At 42.8% G+C, this 20,590-nt stretch overlaps 2 protein-coding genes across 4 annotated transcripts; one reads left to right on the forward strand and one right to left on the reverse strand.

Moving 5' to 3' along the window:
* Positions 1 to 30: 30 nt before the first annotated feature.
* On the reverse strand, positions 31 to 16,390 carry MYO19 (myosin XIX). Of its 2 annotated transcripts, XM_015880662.2 has the most exons (24): positions 16,290 to 16,390; positions 14,470 to 14,614; positions 13,651 to 13,799; positions 13,302 to 13,415; positions 12,387 to 12,519; positions 12,100 to 12,169; positions 11,892 to 11,994; positions 11,595 to 11,691; positions 11,017 to 11,093; positions 10,531 to 10,621; positions 9,420 to 9,591; positions 9,067 to 9,140; positions 8,855 to 8,976; positions 7,504 to 7,617; positions 7,143 to 7,319; positions 6,707 to 6,853; positions 6,121 to 6,228; positions 5,477 to 5,547; positions 4,443 to 4,552; positions 2,552 to 2,715; positions 2,010 to 2,139; positions 1,742 to 1,827; positions 1,133 to 1,414; positions 31 to 807 (listed from the first exon to the last, which is right to left on the reverse strand). In XM_015880662.2, the coding sequence occupies exons 1-24, from the start codon at positions 16,359 to 16,361 to the stop codon at positions 679 to 681; spliced, it is 2,937 nt and encodes a 978-aa protein (XP_015736148.1). In that variant the 5' UTR covers positions 16,362 to 16,390; the 3' UTR covers positions 31 to 678. The 2 variants fall into 2 exon arrangements, with proteins under 2 accessions (XP_015736148.1, XP_015736149.1); XM_015880663.2 differs by lacking the exons at positions 31 to 807; positions 1,133 to 1,414; positions 1,742 to 1,827; positions 2,010 to 2,139 and adding an exon at positions 3,949 to 4,057 and having other exon boundaries at positions 2,605 to 2,715.
* A 185-nt stretch (positions 16,391 to 16,575) lies between these two features.
* Positions 16,576 to 18,513, forward strand: PIGW (phosphatidylinositol glycan anchor biosynthesis class W). Of its 2 annotated transcripts, none has more exons than XM_015880669.2 (2): positions 16,576 to 16,862; positions 17,004 to 18,513. In XM_015880669.2, exons 1-2 carry the CDS (start codon positions 16,589 to 16,591, stop codon positions 18,506 to 18,508), a joined length of 1,779 nt encoding a protein of 592 aa, XP_015736155.2. In that variant the 5' UTR covers positions 16,576 to 16,588; the 3' UTR covers positions 18,509 to 18,513. The 2 variants fall into 2 exon arrangements, with proteins under 2 accessions (XP_015736155.2, XP_015736156.1); XM_015880670.2 differs by having other exon boundaries at positions 16,762 to 16,891.
* Positions 18,514 to 20,590: the final 2,077 nt, after the last annotated feature.

Here is a 20,590-nt window from a genome sequence, read left to right on the forward strand (position 1 = left end):
TTGTTGACCTTGCTGTGGATAGTCAGATGCTTTCAGAAGATACTTCAGAGTTTATTTAGATGTGGCATACACAGAAAAGCTGAACATTTTCAAGTACATAACAGAGGTGGTATAGGGTGCCCTGGTGAGAACTTTGGTCCCTCTGCAGAGGTAATGCTGTTGGCTAGGTGATATTAGAAACACACAGATCACAATGTATTTTGGTCCTGTAGATAAAAAGCAGAAGTCTGGTCCTGCTTTTCCCTGAGGCACCTGCCTTTAGTGTTAACAGTTGACTGCTAGTTACTTCCTTGGTCACAGGTTACTAAATGTTTGTTGTACCTCCCAAAAAGAACCTGGCACACATCAGAAGTGTTTGCCTTTTTTGCTATCTTATTACCAGCCTCTTGTTTTGACCATGTACTGCTAGAAGTGTTCTGTTCAAGTATATAATCTTTAAAGCACTTGATCTGTTTTAATTGAGTGTTCTCATAGTAATGATTATTTCCTCTAGTGTGCGTGTGTGTGAGGAGGGATGCCTCCTCTGCATTCTGAATTTGAATTCTAATATGCATACACTGCGTGATTATAGGAAACTGAGGTAGCAGCAGATAGGGACGTTGAGTAACTTGAAAAGCAGCAGCCTGCAGGTGGTCCTTCCCTGAAGGAAAAAGTTCCATGTTTGCAGATGGACAAAGGCTATGTTGGAAGCAGTTCTTTTCTGTCCAATAAAATCTGGTTAAATCCGGTACCAGAATAGGCAGCAGTGAGGGGACTGACATTTGCGTAATGCAGGGGAGACTTCTTGCAGTGAAATCTGACAGAGCCCTGGAAGAAAACAAGGTGGGGAGGCCAGTTGATGCTTTGCAAGACTGTGATCTAGTTTTGCTGTTCAGACAAAGCACTACAAGCAACTGATAAGTATGACTAAAAGCTTTGATCATTTGTTTCTATGACAGACTAGCAAGAACTTTAATGCTTTGTTCTCACATCTGAAACTCATGTCTAACCTGACCTATTAATGTCAGGATCGTCCTTGCATATCTAAAGCAGTGAAGAAAGGAAAAACTAGATTGGTAGCAGACTTCATGCCAGTACTGTTCTAGGATCCTGACCTCATGACAGTTTAGTTGTGCTGTGTGAGGTATCTTACCTGTGGGAGAGCTCTAATAGAAGTGATGCCACAGCCTAAGAAGCTGCTTTCCATCTTGTAGCAGCTGATTCCCTGAAGTACTTTCAAGCATGCGAGCAGAGACAGCTCTCTCCGGAGTCCCACTGTGGTAACAGGCGTAGCAGACAGGACGAGGCCAAGAGGCCAGAACTGAAGAGGCCAAGCTGTTCCCACAGAGCATGTTGATTTGGCTGACATCGCTGAGAAAGGTGCCTTTTCATCACTCTCATCTAATTCCACTTCTGCTAAAGCAGCCATTTTTGCCTGATAAGCAGATGCAGAAAAAATGTTCTCAGAACGTTTAAAATTGCAGAACAAAGAGTCTAAAACAAAGTACAACATAAGGGACAGGACACCATTTGGGATGGTTTCCCATTTGGTAAAGATTCTTAGGAACAAATTCATTCTCTGGCCTCTAGCTGCCTCCCAGGCAGCTGTAGAAGATTGGCATCCATCTTCTATGCTTCTGTTTGAGAAATGTTTTTTGAAGAACTGACAGTAGGTTTTGTCCAGTTACTTGATAGGGGTAAATTATTTCTCAAACCATTACAAAGCTTCACTCACTCAGCTTTAATCCTATTCTGTACTTACTTTCCATTTCCTCCACCCACGCTTAATGACATCGGCAGCCCTGCGCATCCTTTGGAAGCGGTTCTTGGCTAACCAGGAGCGAATAGCTGAAGATTTAATTAGAAGAAATCAAAGTACAAAGAATCTGAGCAGCTGTTGCACACAATGTAAGAAAGATGGCACTTAAGCCTTCTCCATGTTCTATTAGCATAGCCATTCTTTAAATACCCAGAGTAGCTGGAAATGTTACTAGTTACATTTATGTCCAGCCACACTCTCATCAAATTACCTGCTTGGATGAGGGTTGCAGACCTTCTCTCCTTTGCAAGTTTCTTCTGTTTAAATCTTCTCCAGCAACACTGAATGCAAAACGCCTTCTTGTTTAACACCTCTGCTCTTCTAGCTTCAAGTTGCTCTAGCTGTGTTGGAAATATAAGCCTGCAGTTAATAGTCGGGGACAGAGCTGTGTTTTTAACCATTCCACAATCATTTGTTGCTTGTCAGGTCCCAAGATCGCTTCTAATTTAGAGGTGACAGCATGTCATTAATGCTTATTATATAGTTATATATAATACATAAGGTTAAAGTAGAAAGCATATATATCTGATGGGGGAAAATATGTTGTGGGGGGAAACACAATCCTGAAGTCACAGTAGCAGCAGATTTAAAAGTAGCTCTACTGAATAAGAATCTGCTCAGGCCTGTCAGAGTAGCTAAAGCTGCCAGCAAAAGGCAGGGAAAGCTGTAATACATGCTGAAATGGTTAGAACACCAACAACACAAAGCACAAGTGTATTCCAGAACTGTTAGCTGAGGAAGTGGCACTCTTACCACAGAATTAGCCATAAATACTTTGGTTTTGCCACAGTACACTGAAGTATTCTCTGATCCCTTCCCTGTGGGCTCAGTGGCACTTTGTCCTGTAACAACATTCTGTAGAATCTCAACGATGACAGCATGTGATGCTCTGTTGTCATCCACCTCTGCAGTCTCACCTGCAAATGAAGCATTGAAAAGAGGGTATTGTAAAATTTGGAAATCAAGACCAGGTTATTGCCTTTACACTGAGACATCGTAGCCATCTGGAGGTGATGGCTGAGATATTACTAGTTCTAGCCATTAGGGAAAAATGCAGCTGCGTAGATTTTGGCATATGCTAACAACTAGAAAGATAGTTTGAGTAGGATGTAGTTTGGATGCTAATATATTGCATTATTGCCTCCATTGTAGCATAGTTAGGCTAGTATGGGTAACAGGTGGCATTTTGAGTGGATCTAGACAAGGAAAGTAGCACAGTCCTAAGACAATTTGATGAAATAACCAAAGCCCAAAATTATAGGGAACAAAGAGCAAAAAGCAAGGAGGTAGACTCATAGCTTTAATGTACTGAGAGATGCAGGAACAAAAAACAAATGCTGTGCAATTCTAACACGGTATCAGAAGCAGCTAAAGGAATCAGGGACACGTGCAAAGTGTATGATTATTGTGGCAGTAAGAAGTTATTAAAATAATTTCTGGGACTTTTCTTTTTTTACATGATAAGACAAACAGGTTATCCAGATTAACCTGTTTGGACACAGAGGAAGACTTAATTCAGACCTGTACTTTAAAGAGAATGTACTGCTCAAGGCAGCGCCGCATGAGTTTTCTGCGTGCCTAATGCCAGAACTTGACAGTCGTATCTTTTCATCCTGGATACTGTTTGTTTTTCTGCTATAATTATTTGTAAGGAGATGAGAGCATTTTAAGGCACTGAAAACAAATACAAACAACTCTTGCATACAGGAAGACATCTGGTGACTATGATTAGGTTCACGGGACCAAGCTGATAGGAAAACAAAAGCTCATCCTCATGTCTAGGAAATTGTTTTACTTTGTTTGCAGATTATAGCCCACTGAAGATAAAAAGGAATACTAACCTATCACAATGAAGCATTCCAACTAATGGGTTTATAATTACAGGAGAAATATATGGAGCGTAAGTAATTTTCCAGACTGTACTTCATTGCTTCATTGTATTTCAGCAAGGTGAACAGATTTCCAGCCATTAAACATATCTGAAATAGGCTGGTACTTACTGAACTTATTTCCCACACCTTCTGGTTACTGAAAAGACCCAAGAAGATGGGATTAATTTGGGACAGGGACGGGGTTTTCAGTCACTTTCAATATTAAATGTAACTGCCCAATGATGAGCTCCTTTCTCAGGGGTTCACCAAAGACATTACCTGGTAGACTGGATTATGTATCTTAACGTCCATCCTCGCTCTTGTATAGAGAAAAGAATTGCATACAGAAGTTTGCAATAGGCAGAAGAAGCAGCAGAATCCAGGTAAGCTAGAAGGTCAGTGTGTTTGGCAAGGAAACAAAGTGGGGAGGAAAAAAAAAAGGAAGGATAAGGAATATAAGCAAAAAGGCAAGTGGTCTTCAAGTTTACTTAAGAACTATTTCTAAATCAAATTATATTACATCATAAATAATTGTTTCCACTGAAGAAGAACATGGAAAAGCAGTAGTAAAGATGAAGCATTTGCTCTTTTTAAAAGAGCCCCTATATGCATTAGGCAGATTAGAAACTGAAGTCAGTTTAGAGAGGTTAGAAAAGTATTTTGAGAACAGCGGTGTTTCTAAGTGCTGAGTACAATTATTGCATCTGATCTATGTGATATCAGCTTGGTGCAGGGACAGGTTTATAGCAAAGGGATTATCTAAACAAACCTACCTTCTTTCTTGGCAGTATGGAAGTTGCTCTTATCACATGCACTGTTTTTGCTGGACCTGCGTGATTTTCTCAGTATTTCATAGCGATCAGCGAAACTCTGAAAAGAGATCCTGATAGACAAAAGTACAGTTAATACTAGGCTAGTATTGGTTATTACTATCTGGTAAGTAATCTGTCCTTTGAAGGGAAAAAATTGCAGAATGGATTAAAAAATCCAGCTCATAGACTGTCAATGCCTATATAGTCACCAACAGGTAAGAAACTGTAAACCTACTAAAGAAATTGAGGAGGCTGTTGCCCAGTAATAGACAAAGACTTTCAGTTGTGACAAAGACTAGGCAGGAATTACACTTCTTAGATGAATGCAGTAAGCTTCACTCCAGTCAATAACATGACTAGCTCAGGCCTTATTCTCTCCATCCTCTAAAGATGATCAGAAAAGCCAGCAGGATGACTGGCTATGATAGATACTGTATTGAAGAAGACCACACTTAGATGAATGCCATTTTGTCACGTATTTTTTGATTGCTGCGAATGATACAATAAAGCACATGAAAAATAGAAAGTTTTAGTATGTCTACATCAGTACATTTCTAGTGCAGTATCTCAGACTGGAAAGGTACAGTGAGGTCTGTCAGGGGTTGTTATACACACATACACACAAGTGAATTTGTTAGGTAATTGCTAGATTTTTAAGAATCTCATTATCTTGAATGAAAGCTGCTCTTGTGCTGCTTATTGTGCAGTTACTGCTCTTCTGTGCTTCCTGAACTAGCAGTTTCATTAGCCAAAATAGAACAACAGTCCAGGTGTTCCAGGTATTGCTGTCTCCAAAATGTGAAAGGTGCTGGAATAAGCTTACAAACGAGCACAGAGCAGAACCCTTTAGATAGCTTTAAAAGAATCCCTAAGGTTTTGTGGTATAAAACAAGCTACTAAATATTTGGATTTCCTACCTAAAAGCTCTTCTGAATAACCACTAATTGCTATAGAAATGGATTATGCAAGATAATGTTCAAGAAGTTTAGCCTTACCTGATAGGGAAGCCTGCTGCACTGATGGTGATGGCTTCCACTATTCCACATGCCTGAAGCTGGCTGAGAACCTGAGGCACAAATTGAGTTGTTTTAGGAAAACACTTGTTCTTTGTGAAAGCTGCAGTGAAAGTGTGCGTGGGATGCACTCAACCCAAGCCACGTTCAGCTCTGCTCAGCCACCACACTGCTGGTTAGGGAACAAATGGAGAGGGTGGAGGAGATTACACAGCTAGTTAGCGTTTTCTAGCACCCAAGCAGACTTTTGTTGTGGGCTTGTACTGTGAAGATATCTTTGTGACCAAGGCAGCCACAGCCAGATCACCTTTACCTACTTTGTGATCTGAGAAGCTATCATACCAAATAACCCATGAGCACTGTGGAAAGAGATTTTCCCATACAGCAGCAAGTAAGTTGCACCTGAACAAACTGCTGAGCTTACTAGTGCCATCTTATACAAGCTCCATCACTGATTCTGAAAGGACATTCACCTTGGAAATTTCAAAGAAGAAAACATTCCTTCAAAATATTCTGTGAAAAGAGATTTACAGGTGAATCACAACCATCTGAGACTCAGTGCAAAGCCCTGCACATTATTTCTGGGAAGTTTCTGATGTAGCGAAGAAAGTTTTTGGAGAAGTTACCTCTTCTTTTCTAAAAGTCATTGCCTTGCAGTCAGCATTAGGCTTGATGCATCGGATGTAATGTGGTTTGGTGCTGTTCAAGATCTGCATGAGATTTTCAAGCGAACTCTGCAGAGAAGAAATACAGGAGAAACACAGGTGCAATTAGGGCTTCCTCTTCCACAGGTAGTTCAGTGAATTGGCGCTACTCTATAAAAGCAATGAAGCTCTTTTTTCTTCTGTTTTTTCTTTTCTAAGAATGACTTCACGCTCTGAGTATCAGCACAGCTGATATCTCTATGGATACTTTTAAAAATGACTCGATGGTAAATTCAGAAAGTTTCCTAAACTGTATCAGGGCCATTAGTTGAACTAACCTGTCAGTAAGAACACATATGAAAAGCCTGACAAAGGCAGATACCCAGCTGCTAAAGATAAAACTGGAGTGAGCTAAACTCCAAGCCCAGAGATAATCAAAGCCTGGTGCTTCTTCAGGTTTACAGCCATCTCATTTAATAACAGTTACTGATCTTGCTCCAGCTCTAATGTTTTCTCATCTAGTTATGAAGACAGCAGTAGAAAGGAGAATCTTGAGTAGTTTACATACCTTGAATTTTGACACCACTGTAACAACAGCCGCTCTGTTCTGCATTTTGGTATTATTTTGGTGGTTTTCTGCAATAGGAAATAATTTTTGAAGCAAAGCGTCCTTAGAATTTTGCAGAACATGGACAAGTTCTGGAGGAATGGGGTCCTGAAAACATAAATGTGACTCATTAGCATTTGGACTTATGCTGAAACCCGTCACCTTTTAATCAGATCACTAAAAGTTCTCCATATGTAGAAGGAATAGTATTTCTTATGCCAACTGTGACTTAGCCACAGCTGTAGTATCAAATCTGAAATGATTTATGTGGAGTAAGATGTGCAAAGTCAGTAAACATTGCTGACTACAAATGCTGGTGATGCTTTAATCTAAACTTGCTTTTGGCCTGCCAGGTTGTGAGTTGGTTTCTTAAACAGCTGTTTCTGCAAACACCTACCTTATTTTTCTCCACCATTGCTGCCAGCTGATAGCAGACTTTGCCAGCATAATGTGAAATGATGAAGTTAGGCTTCTTACTAAACTTGTCTCGACTTAAACATTGATTATCAGACAAAGCTTTTTCAATCCGTGTTTGAAACAGGTCAGGGTTAGAGGATCTATTCAAACGGCATTCCTGCATAACAAAACAAAACAAAATTGTAGCATCTTGCATTTGTCCTAAACAGATGTCTTTTAGTAATTAAAAGCAATATCTGGCAAGTATGATCGTAATTTATCATTTGTGTTTTCTTTGCTAGCTTGGAATGGAAGGTGTGCAAACTAGGCCAGAAAGACTTGCAGTTGAGGTGTGCGCTTACCTCATTCAGCAGAGAAAAAATGCTGAGAGGATTGCCCTCTATCAGGTCAAGGCAGCTCTGGTTGTCCTGGTAGTTAATGAAAGACCACTGCAGACCTTCAGATGCATATTCTTCCTAAAGTAAGAGAGAAACTGGATGTTCTGCAGCAGAGGGCACTAGAGCTCAAATAACTGCATGTTTTTTCTTACCATACGATGCAGTTACTGTTTAAGCAAACAAGTTAATCACAGACTCAGCCTACTCACCCAAAGCTCAGTTCATGAGTTCAATGGGAATCTTAAGAAAAAAAAAACAACTGAGAATATTTTATCCCAAGTAGCTTTTGAGTACATAGCAGCAGATCAGACCTGAACAATTAGTTTAATTATTTGGGAACTTTATGAATTTATCAGTGAGAGCTGCAAAGCTGCTTTACAAAGTAAACAAAGTCACACTAAGCTCTGCTGGGTTTTCCCTTGAAGGGCAGGGAACACACAGAACTGCTTAGATTGGGACACAGCCCATAACCTACCACTGTGTGCCAAACTTTACCAACCAGGCTTACTAAACAAAGTCTGATCCAAAAGGAAATGGACAAAGGTATGAGATTAAACCATTTCTACAGTGTTTATGCCGAATTATGGAATAAACTATAAGGAGTGCTTAATAAGCAGAAGCCTCGGCTGGCTATTTACAAGTCTCCTGCCAAAAGCTTGCTCAGCACAGCCACTAATGGCACTCAAGTGGTCTGGGACACAGCCAGATCAAAAGAGCTAATAGGGCAGGCAGTAGCTGGTAGGAATGCTATTAAACAGAGGTTATGAATCAGTTTCAAGCAAAGTGATTGTGTGCTTGAACTTTGTTTCCATCTTCAGTGACCATTAACCCATGGCATACTGACAAAGGCAGGTAGGGAAAAAAATGGTTAGCATATGAAAGCACAGATTAAGGGCAGAGAGGTACTTATCTCTTAATACAACTTGATAAGACTATGCTCTGAGGCAGAAAGTGCCATCATGTTGGTACTATTAAGAAAACAATTTTCCAGATGCCAGCTAATGACAAAGATCACTGTGGTAATGCATGTGTAATATGGAGAAGTTCAACCAGGACTGAATGGGTCTGCTAGAGTAGCAGTCCAGGCCTGGCAGGATCTCTGTAACTCAAAGATATTAGATGAGACCTTGAATTAGCAGTGTGTATGGCCAGTTAGATTAGTGACAGCAACATCACTAACATCCCTCTGTTCTTTTTGGCATTGTTATCTTGACTGAAGGTTGCAGTCTGACCAGAAGCACAGAAATACAATCAGAGAGACAAAAGATGCTGTTTTAAAATAGATATTTGACATTAGATCTTAGTGGAGTATTACCTGTTGAGCCTTCAGATAGTGTGCTACAAAGTGCTGCTGCAGTTTCTCATTGGCATAATTAATACAGAGCTGTTCCAAGTTGTTTTCAGGGAAGGCTTCAAAACCATAAACATCCAGCAAACCTAGAAGTACCGTAAGATGGCGCATTTTAATCTAGGAACAGGCTGAAGGGCTTAAGGCTGCTCAGTTAAACCAGGGATGAAAAACTGTACCTATGAAGCTGGTCCACAACGATGTATCTGCATAAATACTTTCGTTTATGACCAAAACAAGCCATTCAAACAATCTGTGAACAATAACAACTGAATTAGTTGGAAAAGTGCTTGATTTTCTTACTGCTCAAACAAAATTCATGCAATGGAACAGCAGTTCTCTGAGATCTAATAGATACTGCAGCTCTGTGCAGTATCTGTGACTGAATCAAGGGCGTGTTGAAAGGGAAAGGCAGGGTTATATTATTCTTTTGCCCACGCAGAAAGTGAGGGAAAGGATGACTCCCTGGATGCTCTATTCCCTCACAGAAATCGCATGGATTAGCACAGCAGCCTGGCCTGCGTGTCCTTACTTAGCATAGATCACTTTGGCGAGGCAGTCCCTCCTAGTGTCACATTCACTCCTAGAGCACGGCTTCTTGAAGACTTGCTGTTGTTTTCCAGCAGTTATTGTTCGAATTCTTAATGATTCCAGTAGCTCCTCAATGGGTATCTTCAGCAAATCTCCTGCAGTCTTCACAGAGTCTAATTCGGGGAGAAAAACAGTTTCAAGATCATCTACCCAGAGTGTCAAATGAATGCAGGCCCTTTTGTGGAAGGTCTGGGGATGATATTAAGAAACCCATCTCTTCTATGAACTCCCCAACTTAAATATGGGATTTTGCATCATTTTACTCAAACTCAGAAGAAAGTTTTGTACAAACAGCCTCTTAATTTGCATGTACAGTATCCCTAGGAATGCAGGTACTTTATTTAAAATGAAACAGTATCAAAAAAGTCTGAAGTTTGCCACACTGAAGTAAGCACGGTAGAGATAACTCGCTAGGTTATGTCCTTGCTATTTGTTCACCTTTTCTGAGCAGAAACTTCTCTTCATTAGAGAAATGAGTATTTGCAAACGGAGGACTTAAGATATCACTAACTTGAACTATATTCAATACTATTTGAATATTCAGCAGTGTGAATCCAGAGCATATGAAAGAACAGTAGGAAATTTCATTGTTCAGGACAGTTTTAGTTCTGGAGGAAAACTAGAGCTTTGCATCTCCTTAAGATATGCAGAACAACCTATGTGCTATGCAGCAGCCTGGCAGATTTGCTCTGATTATGTGGAATGTTAGTCATTATCAGGAAAACTTCAAAGCCTCAAATTTAAAAGCCCTCTAGATCAGATTTATGGAAATCTTGTGATGTCAATGAAAGATTACAATCAATTGGAACATTCCTGCCGATAATCCTTCTGAAATGACAGTCTGGTGCTACAATTGCCATGACCTGTAACATAAGGATGTTATCTCTCAGATTTTGTGCAGTAGTGTGAAACCATGAAGCCTGGAACACGAGCACACTTAAACTTTGGTCTGCCTATGACCCTGATAGTCTATGTCAAGTAGAAGAGCAAAGCAATCCTTTCTACTAGACATCTGCAATAGTATTTAGAGTACAGCATGCTTGGTGCCTCACCTTTGGCTTTATCTTCTAGTTCACAAGGTTGAGATTCATCCACTGGATCAGAGAATTGAATGTTCCCAAGGTGGAGAAGGCCTGACAATACCTGCAATGTAATCAAGCACAGTTTTCTGAAGCAGAACTCCTCTCTGAGGCAGTGTCCTCTTGGCCCTGCCACATGAACAGGGCAAATCAAAACGTTCTGTATAAAACAAACAAACAAAAAGCCAATGGAAAGGAAGTAGATTCCAAGTGTTTACAGTAATTCCTCGTGCAGCATTACTGAAAGAAATCTACAGTTCACAGGTGTGGGCTTTTGGTTAAAAACTACTATTTGGTTACGCAACCTAATGTGTAGCTGCAGGCATTCCAGGCAGCATTGCTGCAATGAATACCCAACAACCCACACTCTGGACATGTCTATAGAAGTAGATCTATATCAATCCCAATGCTAAAAAGACATTGTCACGAGCTTTGTGGCGACCATGCATTATACCTGACCTTGAAAATATTGTTCTGAGTGGAGTGGTCAATGCCCAAGTGAAACATTGCATCTCTGGTCACTTCGAAGCAGTCCTCTGAAAAGCCAAACAGGTGTTATTTAGTGAGAAAGCCATGCATGCATGAGGCATGTGGAACAATCTCCTCTACGTCCAGTTCAGCTGGAATTGTCAGGAGAGATAGAGGAACCCAGCTGTTCTTTTGGTAAATCCCAAACTGGAATTAGAGAATCAAATCACATATTTACTGCTGACTCTGGAGCTGTGAAGCTGGGCAGCAGGTTGCTGAAGTGCATCCGGAGACAAGGAAGTTTCTAAACATAATCACAGAGCAATGCAAATTTGCTAGGCCAGAAACTGCTGTTTCAAGTCAGGTGAAAACTATTAGGAGTGCAAACTGAAACTTAAAACTGAATCACATTAATGCAGATGGCTTCGCAAAATCTGCTGTGGCTAGGCCAGGAAAGTGCTGACTGCCTAACCTGGGTCATACGATTTAATGGGACAGATGCATTTTTACCTGCCTTCCCTCAAAGTTACAGCTGTTATTGATGGACAGCCTGTGAAACTAATCTTTACCCTCCAAGTTTCTTTCAGCATTTGGCAGCCAGCGGTAGTCAGCCCCTTCTGGAAGGTTCCATGCCAGTCTCTCCTCTGCAGTGGCACCTTTTGTGATCTGGAGACAGAAAATAATGACCAGATTCTGCCTTAGGTATTTACATCTCGTAGACAGAGAATAATAATTGACTGGGAGTAGAAATTCATTTGGAAGCACAGCAGACAGATGAACTGTTGAATATTGGAACTGTGCTAAATCTGGTGATTTCAAACCCAGTGTTTCTCAGAAACATTTAGCAAATCTAATTGAATGCAAACCTGATAAAATATATGAAAGTTTCTTTCATTGGGGGCCTGATAGGCAACTCTTGTCTTCTCCAAAAGGAAAGTCTGAATGGAAGCGCTACGCAGGTGGTGGAACCTAGAGGGGGAAAAAAAGGCAAAAGAGCAGATTTTAACAAAATTCTCCTCATTGAACTTAGAGGGAGAAGACAATTAGCTAAGCTGTTTAAACAGTAATTATTACCTGTCCAAGTGAAGCTGAATATATTTCCCAAAACGGCTACTGTTGTTATTCCTCAGAGTACATGCATTTCCTGTGAAATTACCAGAGACACAGACAACATCATCAGTGATTTTACTCCTCCACGCCAGACATGCAGACATTAAAGCTGACTTGTATACAGCTCCAGCATTTGAAGGGTTTATCTTTTAAGGAGAAGAACAAGAGGTAACTTAGATTTGTAGGTTAAAAGAGAAAATTCCCACTATGGCCCACCACTTGTCCACGCTGTCAAAAAAAGCTACTTTTACCAAATGCTTCCATGATAGGGTTGGAATCCAACACTCTCTTCTCTATCCGTTCCACAGCTTCATTGCCTTTTGGGGAGGTAGCAGAAGCAGCAACAGAAGCATAGAATTTCATAAGGCAGCGAGATGTCCAGGTCTGCAAGAGACAGTAGGCCTTTGTTCTTACCATGTTATTAGTTAATATCAGTTAGTGAAACAGTGCAAGCTTCTGAGAACACAGTATGCATCATTTTGTGCATCAGCTTATGTGCAACAGACACACGTGTAAATCCTACTGGAATAAAAGTGCATTGCTGAATGGCAGCTTTACCAAGACATAACCATCTGGAAGCTTTGAATAGTTAGTATTTTAAGATGAATTGAATATAAATAGACTTTGAGTCACTAACACTCAGCAAACCATGTTCCCGGGCTTAAAAATATTCTCCAGTATTTTGCTGAACAGGACTGGGGTGTTACAGGAGGGGCTAGGAAAGGGTCTGAACTCCTTTCTCTTAAGGGTTTGCTGGGACACGACCTCCCTAACTGATGCAAGAGGTAGAAGTGCCGCTTTGCTACACAGGAGGCTCGAATCCCGGGAGTTGGACTTGATGATCTCTAAGGTCCCTTCCAACCCGCATGAGACTGTGATACTGTGATACTGTGACTAAGCTGAGACTTCAACTCAGGTGCATCTCCTATTGAACAATTCAAGTCTAGCCCTTCCACAAGTGGCAGATGTCACCTAGAGAGGAGTTACTTTGAGCCTATCTGACTGCAGCAGTCATTTAATGCTTTACGCATGTGTCAAGAGAGTCTTGCTAAAGCAGGCTGGCTACGTGCACTGTCTTCACTCACTGAAGAATTCTGCACTACAAACCACTACCAAATCTCAAACAATAAAAGCAAGGTCAAGACAACAGAAAACAATCTCCTTACCTTCCCAGCACCACTTTCTCCACTAACAATGATAGACTGGTTTATGGGGTCTATCTGGCTTTGAACATTTCTGTAGGCTTCTTCAGCCACTGCAAAGATGTGAGGCTTTAAATCCTGGAGGAAAACAAAATATTCATGTTTAAGAGGACAATAATTACACAGTTCTACAGCAACAGACAGCAGAGATCTTCTTGCATTTGTCCAAAAAATATAACTGCTCTTTAAGTAGAAATCATATTTCAGTAGAAATGGGTTTCATCCTTTAGAATTATTTTGCTCACATGGAGATTTTTAAGAACCTGAAAGCTGGGTTCTGCAGGAGGACACTTAGTTCATATACAAGGATTACCTGGGGGCGAACAGCAGCATGATACTCTCTCATAAGCTCAGGTGAGTAGAGGCAGGAGATGGGCTGAAATGGATTTAAAGCCACCAGGCTGCAGCCAGCATTTGTATAAAACGAGTTTACTGTGTATCTTGCTTGAAGACATTTCAGAACTGAAAGACACACCTTCTATTAGCACGTTTTGAGAAGTGTATTTGACTCTTCCTATTTGTCAGATATGTTATCTGTTACGGTTAGCAGAGAATGAGAAGATGATCAGGAGAAACCTATAGATCTACTACACATAATTATGCCTTTAAAAGTTGTTCTTAAGAAGCTTAAGTATTTTAACTCTACAACTCATTATATCACATGCTTTTATGAGCTTCTACACAGCAAGTCCTAGAAAGCAAAGCTGTACATTTGCAGAGCAGAGGGAAGCAGTCGTACCCCATTTGCACAAGGAAGATGCCTTAGTTTATCTCAGCAGGGTAAAAGCCAAGTCAGGAATTCACTTTTCCAAGCCAATCTTATGGATATATGTTGAATCTACATTGGAACCTTGTTTCCTGATATGTTCATATAAAACTGAACTGCAATCACAAGGTCATGCAGGAGCAACGCAGTGCCATAAACTCTCAACCAACCACTGGCTATCTGAACCAACAACACAAATGTGAGTCTTGCATGCAGCGCTTGCTGAGAGATCAGTATGGCTAAATCTATAATAAAGGTGTTGACACATTTTTCAACCAAACATGATTTGCTGAGCTGATTTGAGTAGTAATGAACAGGGAACAGTAATGACCACATATCAGGGAAAGGGAGGTGCTGACTGCTCACCTGTCGTCGTCGTCACCGGATTAACTTTGGTGAGATCATCAAAAAGATGCAGCTGCTCTTCATCACCGAGAAAAGCTCTGACTACTTCTTCAAATGATTCATTCATGTCATTCTGGGCGACAGAATCTTCTTTTTGGCAGTTTACCTAGGGAGGATGTCAGATCAACACCAGTTCATGGCTGAGTATAGCGGTAATGTCACTTCACTCCCTACAAACTATAGCTCTTCTACCACATCCATGTAATACAAGTTCAGGAGGGATAATAATTAAGTACATTGGAGCTACTGTTCCTCCCGGTTTGAAAGCAGTGCCCTCCCCCTGCATCACTGCTTCCCATGGCACCCTGTATGACGTGCCATATGAGAGATGGCAGGCTGACAACACTGTAGGTTGAATTCATCGCTGGCAGTAGAGGCTGTTAAGCTCAAAAATGTGCCCTAAAACTCACACTACTCACACTATCCATTAACTGTAATTGTGCAGGTCATTCAGCACAGACACACTTGTACAGTGTTCTTAAACTGAATACTTTTAGCCTATGGAAGTCACGAATTCAGTGCACACACTGCCTTGGGCAGAGGGAAGCAGGCAGGACTGGCTGCAGAGCCCAAAGCACTGAGGTCCAACACAGCAATTTTCCTAGGAAGGACTTGCATTTTTAGAGCAGAGAGAAGGTCTTGAGACTGAAGTTGAAGACTGCGTGCATTGCAGCCAGGGGAAAGAACTGCCAACACTGTGAGACGTGAAGATTATAATAGGTGAAGATTTGTCTCCTTTGAATCACTGGAAGTATTTAAATCCCAGCCTCTGGGCTCCCGTGCCCTTGACAACAGTAGTTGGAAGGGCACATTTGTTACACAAGTGTAATGGAAAACTTAACTAGAAGAGAGATTTCAGGTCCTGCTTGTTATTAGAAGGGAACAGATGCCAGTCCTGATCGTTGCATTGTGGATATTCCTTTTCTGTTCCCCACCTCCTTGACAGGAACTCCTTCAGAGTAACCCTGCTCATGTGTATAGCATAATAGCGTATATATATACACATATATATGTAGCATAAATCTGCAATTCTTGATAAGTTGACCAAGTTAATGAACATCATCACGTTATTTCTACACAAAGCATGAAGTTCAGTTGGCAGCATTCTCAGTACGTGAGCTGAGCTCATCAATACATGGGAAAACATACTGCAAAGCCCCTCTAATGTATTCCTAACAAAAGAGCAGCAATCATGTACACATTCAGGGGCGTTGTTATATTTTGCAGACAGCATAAGAAGTTCATTTCCAGTCATACAATACTTCACGTATCAAGGAAGATGCTTCTTAGCATGGCTGAGCGCTGCCATCGGTGTTTGCTGTTATTCTGCTCTCAATGTGCAGCTGGACCACAGGACCTGAGAAGGGGCTTCTTTTTGTTCACCTCCACCCACCGGCTCTGAGTGTCTTCATTTGGGAAGAGATGCCGATTGCTCAGCCAGGAGCAGAACAGTGTTTGCAAGCTGAGTGACTTGTGACAGCTGGCAGCTGTACTGCAGAGCTGTCAGAGCTGCTGGAGAGTGACCCTTAAGGATGTGCCTGCTCCATGCATTAACATTACCCAGTTCATGTCAACGGCGTAACCAAAATCACTGCTTACAGCACAAAACCGCCTTAGTAATGCACTATAAAACCGCACAGTGAACGGGTGCAGTGGAGCTCCTGCAGTAGGGGTGAATATCCGTCAGCAGTTTCCCAACCCCGGCTGCAGGGAAACCACCCAGCGCTGTTTCGTGGCGGTACAGCCGCAATCAGCGCCAACCACTCCCGGTTTTCTTTTACCTGCTGCGGCATTTTGGCACTTCTCCATCGCGGCGCTGCGGGTGGCTCCATCCTGCGCTCGGGGTCCTTCATGCCCAGCCCGAAAAGCCCTTGGATAGAACGAGGAGAGCATCCAAAGCGCCGCTCTCTTGAATCAATAAAGCGAAGCTCCCCGGGCAGCCATCCCCAAGTGCCGCAGTTCAGAAGGTTTGTAAGGAAAAGTTCGAGGCTGTGACGGCGCTTTGGGGCCGGCGGTGACTCACAGCAGCTCGGAGCGGGATCCGAGAGCAGGGCAGGGCGGCCCCAAGGTCAGCGGGGCAATGCGGCACCGGGGAGCAGGGCAGGGTAGAGCAGAGCAGGGTAGAGCAGGGCAGGGCACAGCGGAGCAGGGCAGAGCTCCACGCTGTGCTCTCGGCTCCGGGCGGACGCTGCGATCCCCTCCGGGCCGTAATGACCGAGCGGATGGAGCGGGGCGGTGTGTGGAGGAAGGGGAGGAGGAGGAGGAGGAGACGGGGCGGGGGTTGCGGGTACATGTCGTGGCGAATCGGGCGCTGCGGAACAACAGCCGCATGACGCTGCAGGAGGAAAGTGCGGGTGAGGAGAGCGGGCTGTGTTTACATCGCGTGAGTAGGCCGCGCCGCGGGGCGGGCTGAGGTGGGAGCTGGGCCGTGAGTCCGTCACGGTACCGAGTCCAATACCCACGGTACCGAGCCCGGTTCGTGCTTCTCATTACAGAGGCAGGAAGCGGAATGTCACAGAAGCAGCTGAAAGAAGCGTTCGTCAGTCACCTGAACGGGACCAACCTGCTGGAGCTCTCCGCGGGCACCCCCCTGGCCCCGCTGTGCGTGCTGTGCCGTGGGCTGCTCCTGGTGCTGTACTGTCAGCGCTATGGCAGCACGTTCCGCTCCGGGCCGGCCGCGCTGCTGCTGGACGTGGCGGTGCTGGTGTCCCCGCTGCTGTTGTCCTGCACGGTGCTGCCCCATGCGCTGCTCGTGGCTCCTGCCGTCCTCGCGGCCTTATGTGCAGGAATATACGTTACAATACACCGCCAAAGGCAGCGGGACAGCACGGTGCCTCTCAGGCAAATAGTCAGATCCTTTCAGAACACGCGCCTGGATCCAGGCTGTATTCCAGCAATCACAGTGTTCCGTGTGTATGTCAATGTGTTGACTTGCATCAGCATCTTAGCGGTGGATTTCCCGCAGTTTCCACGCCGATACGCCAAAGCTGAGACCTATGGGACGGGAATAATGGATCTGGGGGTTGGAGCTTTCATCTTCAGTAACGCTCTGGTTTGTCCTGAGGTCAGACAGGAGGCGGCTGGGACACGGCCCAGATTCTCCAGTCTGGCCAAGCAGCTTTTTGCCATTTGGCCGTTGGTTGTTCTTGGCTTTGGACGACTCGTTAGTGTTAAATCCATCGGGTACCATGAGCACGTTTCAGAGTATGGCGTGCACTGGAATTTTTTCTTTACTTTAGCACTTGTGAGGCTGGTGGCATCTCTGCTCTTAGCTGTATTTCCAATAAATAAATCCTGGATTGTGGCTGTGACTGTCGCTGTACTTTATCAGCTCACTCTTAACGTTACCTCTTTGAAGACATTTATCTTGCACGGCAGCAATGGCGAAGATACCAGAACAGGCTTTTTGAACGCCAACAGGGAAGGGCTGCTGTCCATCTTTGGGTACCTGGCCATATACATGGCAAGTGTGCAGGTGGGGCTGTACGTGCTGAAGCGCAGAGACTCAGTCAAAGACTGGATGGGAGCCGCATGCCTCCTGCTGCTGGCAGCTCTTGTGCTCTTCGTGTTTCTCCACATATCCCAAACCCACACAGACCCCGTGTCCCGCCGCATGGCCAACCTGTCCTACTGCTTGTGGGTCATCGCTTCCTGCCTCACCTTCTTCGTCAGCTTCGTGGTGGTTGATCTCGTGCTGCTGTTCACAAAGCTTCTAGTGAAGGGCTCCGCTGTGCCCTCATGCTGGCGTGCTGTGAAGGCTCCAGGCAGTAAGGAGCAGCAGGCAGAGGCTGTGCATGTCTGTCTGATCGCTGCCATTAATAAAAATCAGTTACTGTTTTTCTTATTAGCGAATGTAATGACTGGTGTTGTGAATATCACAATTGATACCATCCACAGCAGGGCCGCATTGACATTATGTATACTGCACTTGTATATGTTTCTTAACTGTTTCATTATGTATATATTGCACACCAAAAATATAGTATTAAAATTCTGGTGATTCCACTCTGTCTTAAAGGGACTAGAGCTACACTTTGCTATATATTAATGGAAAAAGAAGTATATTTCCTGTATTTATCAACAACATAGATATGATATTTTATAACATAGTATTTATAACAGGTTTTTATTACTCAGGGCTATTTATTGTTATTTTTACTCATTCATTTCTACACTTTGTTTCCCCAGGCCATGCAGTCAGTGCTGTTACCCACTAAAGCTGCTCATTTTCCTGAAATCCATTTATTTTTTTAATCGTTTGCTAAATACTTGTGCCGATAGAAGGACATTAATGTACATCATGTTGTGTGATTAGTGAATTCAAGAGGTACAGTCACATCCCAGTGCTTGTAATATTCAGTAACAGTGTCCAGAGTAGCAGGAAAAACATCAGTAGAGATGTATATATATGTAGATGTATATATATATATGTAGATGTATATATATAGAGAGAGAGAGACTTAATTGTAAAGATTTCGTTAGTTAAGATCCATGCATAAGTCATAGATAAGAGTAATCCTTTATATAGGGCATAGAGCAAGTGGATGCTTTAAAATGCTTTGGCCCCGGAAAGATTTATGCATGTATTCAACTTTGACGGCAGTAATGGTGCGTGGAATGTTAATCATAGATTGAAATCTAAATTAGCCTTTGAATTAAAGCTAAATTTATTTTCACCTTCAGTGCTGAATGTAAATGAAGAACCATCTGAAGCACGATAAAACCCCACTGCAGATGGAGTCATACAGCAGCTGATGGTATTTGTGGTGCAGATAATAAGAGCTGCATGGACATATCTAAGAAAACACAAAGATCCAAAAGGAATTCACCTGCAGCCTACGTACCAACATGCTGTGACAGCTCATCTTTAGGAGTGCTGTACAATATGGTCTTCAGCTCTACTTTAAGGTACTCCATGCCCACATATTTGTCTGTGAAGTTATTTAAAATAGCAGCTCATTTAGCACCGTGTTTTGACAGCTGAGATGTCTTGAAATGGGAATGTTCGGTGTGAGTTGTGCAGGCTGTGTGCACATGGGAAGCAGCACTGTGTGCACATCTATCACAGTCTTGCAAGCTCAGAGCAGAACACTTTTCATTCACTTCCCTAATCTGTTCTTCCTGACCTCATTAGGAAATATGTTTAAAAATCATGAGGAATTCAAGAATGCCAGATATAGAATCATAGAATCACCAAGGTTGGAAAAGACCTAAAAGATCATCCAGTCCAACCATATAACAGTATATATAAACAGTATAGAAGCAGAATATGGGTGATAGCTGATGGTGAATGCCTAATGTTAGTGGAGTGACAGGAGTGCACATGGGCCATATTTCAACTGCTTCCTTCTCTACTGAATGCAATGGATCATAAAGCCTAAAGGAGATGAGGCCTCCAGATCCGATTCCTTAATGTAGACATGCTGGGGAATGTTCTTAAATTGATGAGGTTCTCTCAGGCTTTGGCCAACAGATGAGGACTGAAGATTATATACTATGGACACAAGAAGTCGATGCTTGTTTAATTCCAAGCTCTAGCCCTGCAGAATATGGAACTAAAGGAAACCAGCCTGTATTGTCGTAGGAACAACTGCAACTAATAAGCACGATTGTCAGGGTTGTTAGCAGTGCTTCCTGGTAGCTGCTGCATATATTTATTGTAAAACAATTGCAAGCGTTGCCTTCGGAAGAAAGGCCTCCATCGGCAGCTGGCCTGACTCATTTGTGGCAATAACTCACGGATATTCATTTCTGAGATGTTTGAAGCACAACGAGCTCTGCCCGAGAGCGCAGCTCTATACGGTGGTTGGCACGAAGGCGTTAAATGGGTGTGACACAGATGAGTTCTGTCTGGACAAGCAGCGCTGCCTGGATGGGAACTGCAGTTCATAAGCAGGAATTCAGTGGGAGGGATGCAGAGCTGCGGCTGGAAGGACAGAGCTGGCACCACGTGAGGGAGAGCACGGCACAGCTCTGCTCTTCTGAAGCCGTGTGAACGAAGCTGAATTAATGAGCGACAATTAATTCTCATTACTTATTGTCAGTAACAACCGTGGCAAGTTCTGCCCTGAAGCAACCGGCG

Source organism: Coturnix japonica, chromosome 19, assembly GCF_001577835.2.
Source record: "Coturnix japonica isolate 7356 chromosome 19, Coturnix japonica 2.1, whole genome shotgun sequence".
NCBI lineage: Eukaryota > Metazoa > Chordata > Aves > Galliformes > Phasianidae > Coturnix > Coturnix japonica.

Bases quoted from the DNA above. Each gene is read 5' to 3' on its own strand.
- MYO19 (XM_015880662.2), bottom strand. From the start codon at position 16,361: ATGAAGGACCCCGAGCGCAGGATGGAGCCACCCGCAGCGCCGCGATGG. The intron at 7,320-7,503 runs GTAAGCGCACAC...TTTGTTATGCAG, and splicing joins TTTTTTCTCTGCTGAATGAG to GAATGCCGTTTGAATAGATC. The intron at 2,716-4,442 runs GTAGGTTTGTTT...CTTCATTTGCAG, and splicing joins CCATACTGCCAAGAAAGAAG to GTGAGACTGCAGAGGTGGAT.
- PIGW (XM_015880669.2), top strand. From the start codon at position 16,589: ATGCGGCACCGGGGAGCAGGGCAGGGTAGAGCAGAGCAGGGTAGAGCA. The intron at 16,863-17,003 runs GTGAGGAGAGCG...TTCTCATTACAG, and splicing joins GCTGCAGGAGGAAAGTGCGG to AGGCAGGAAGCGGAATGTCA.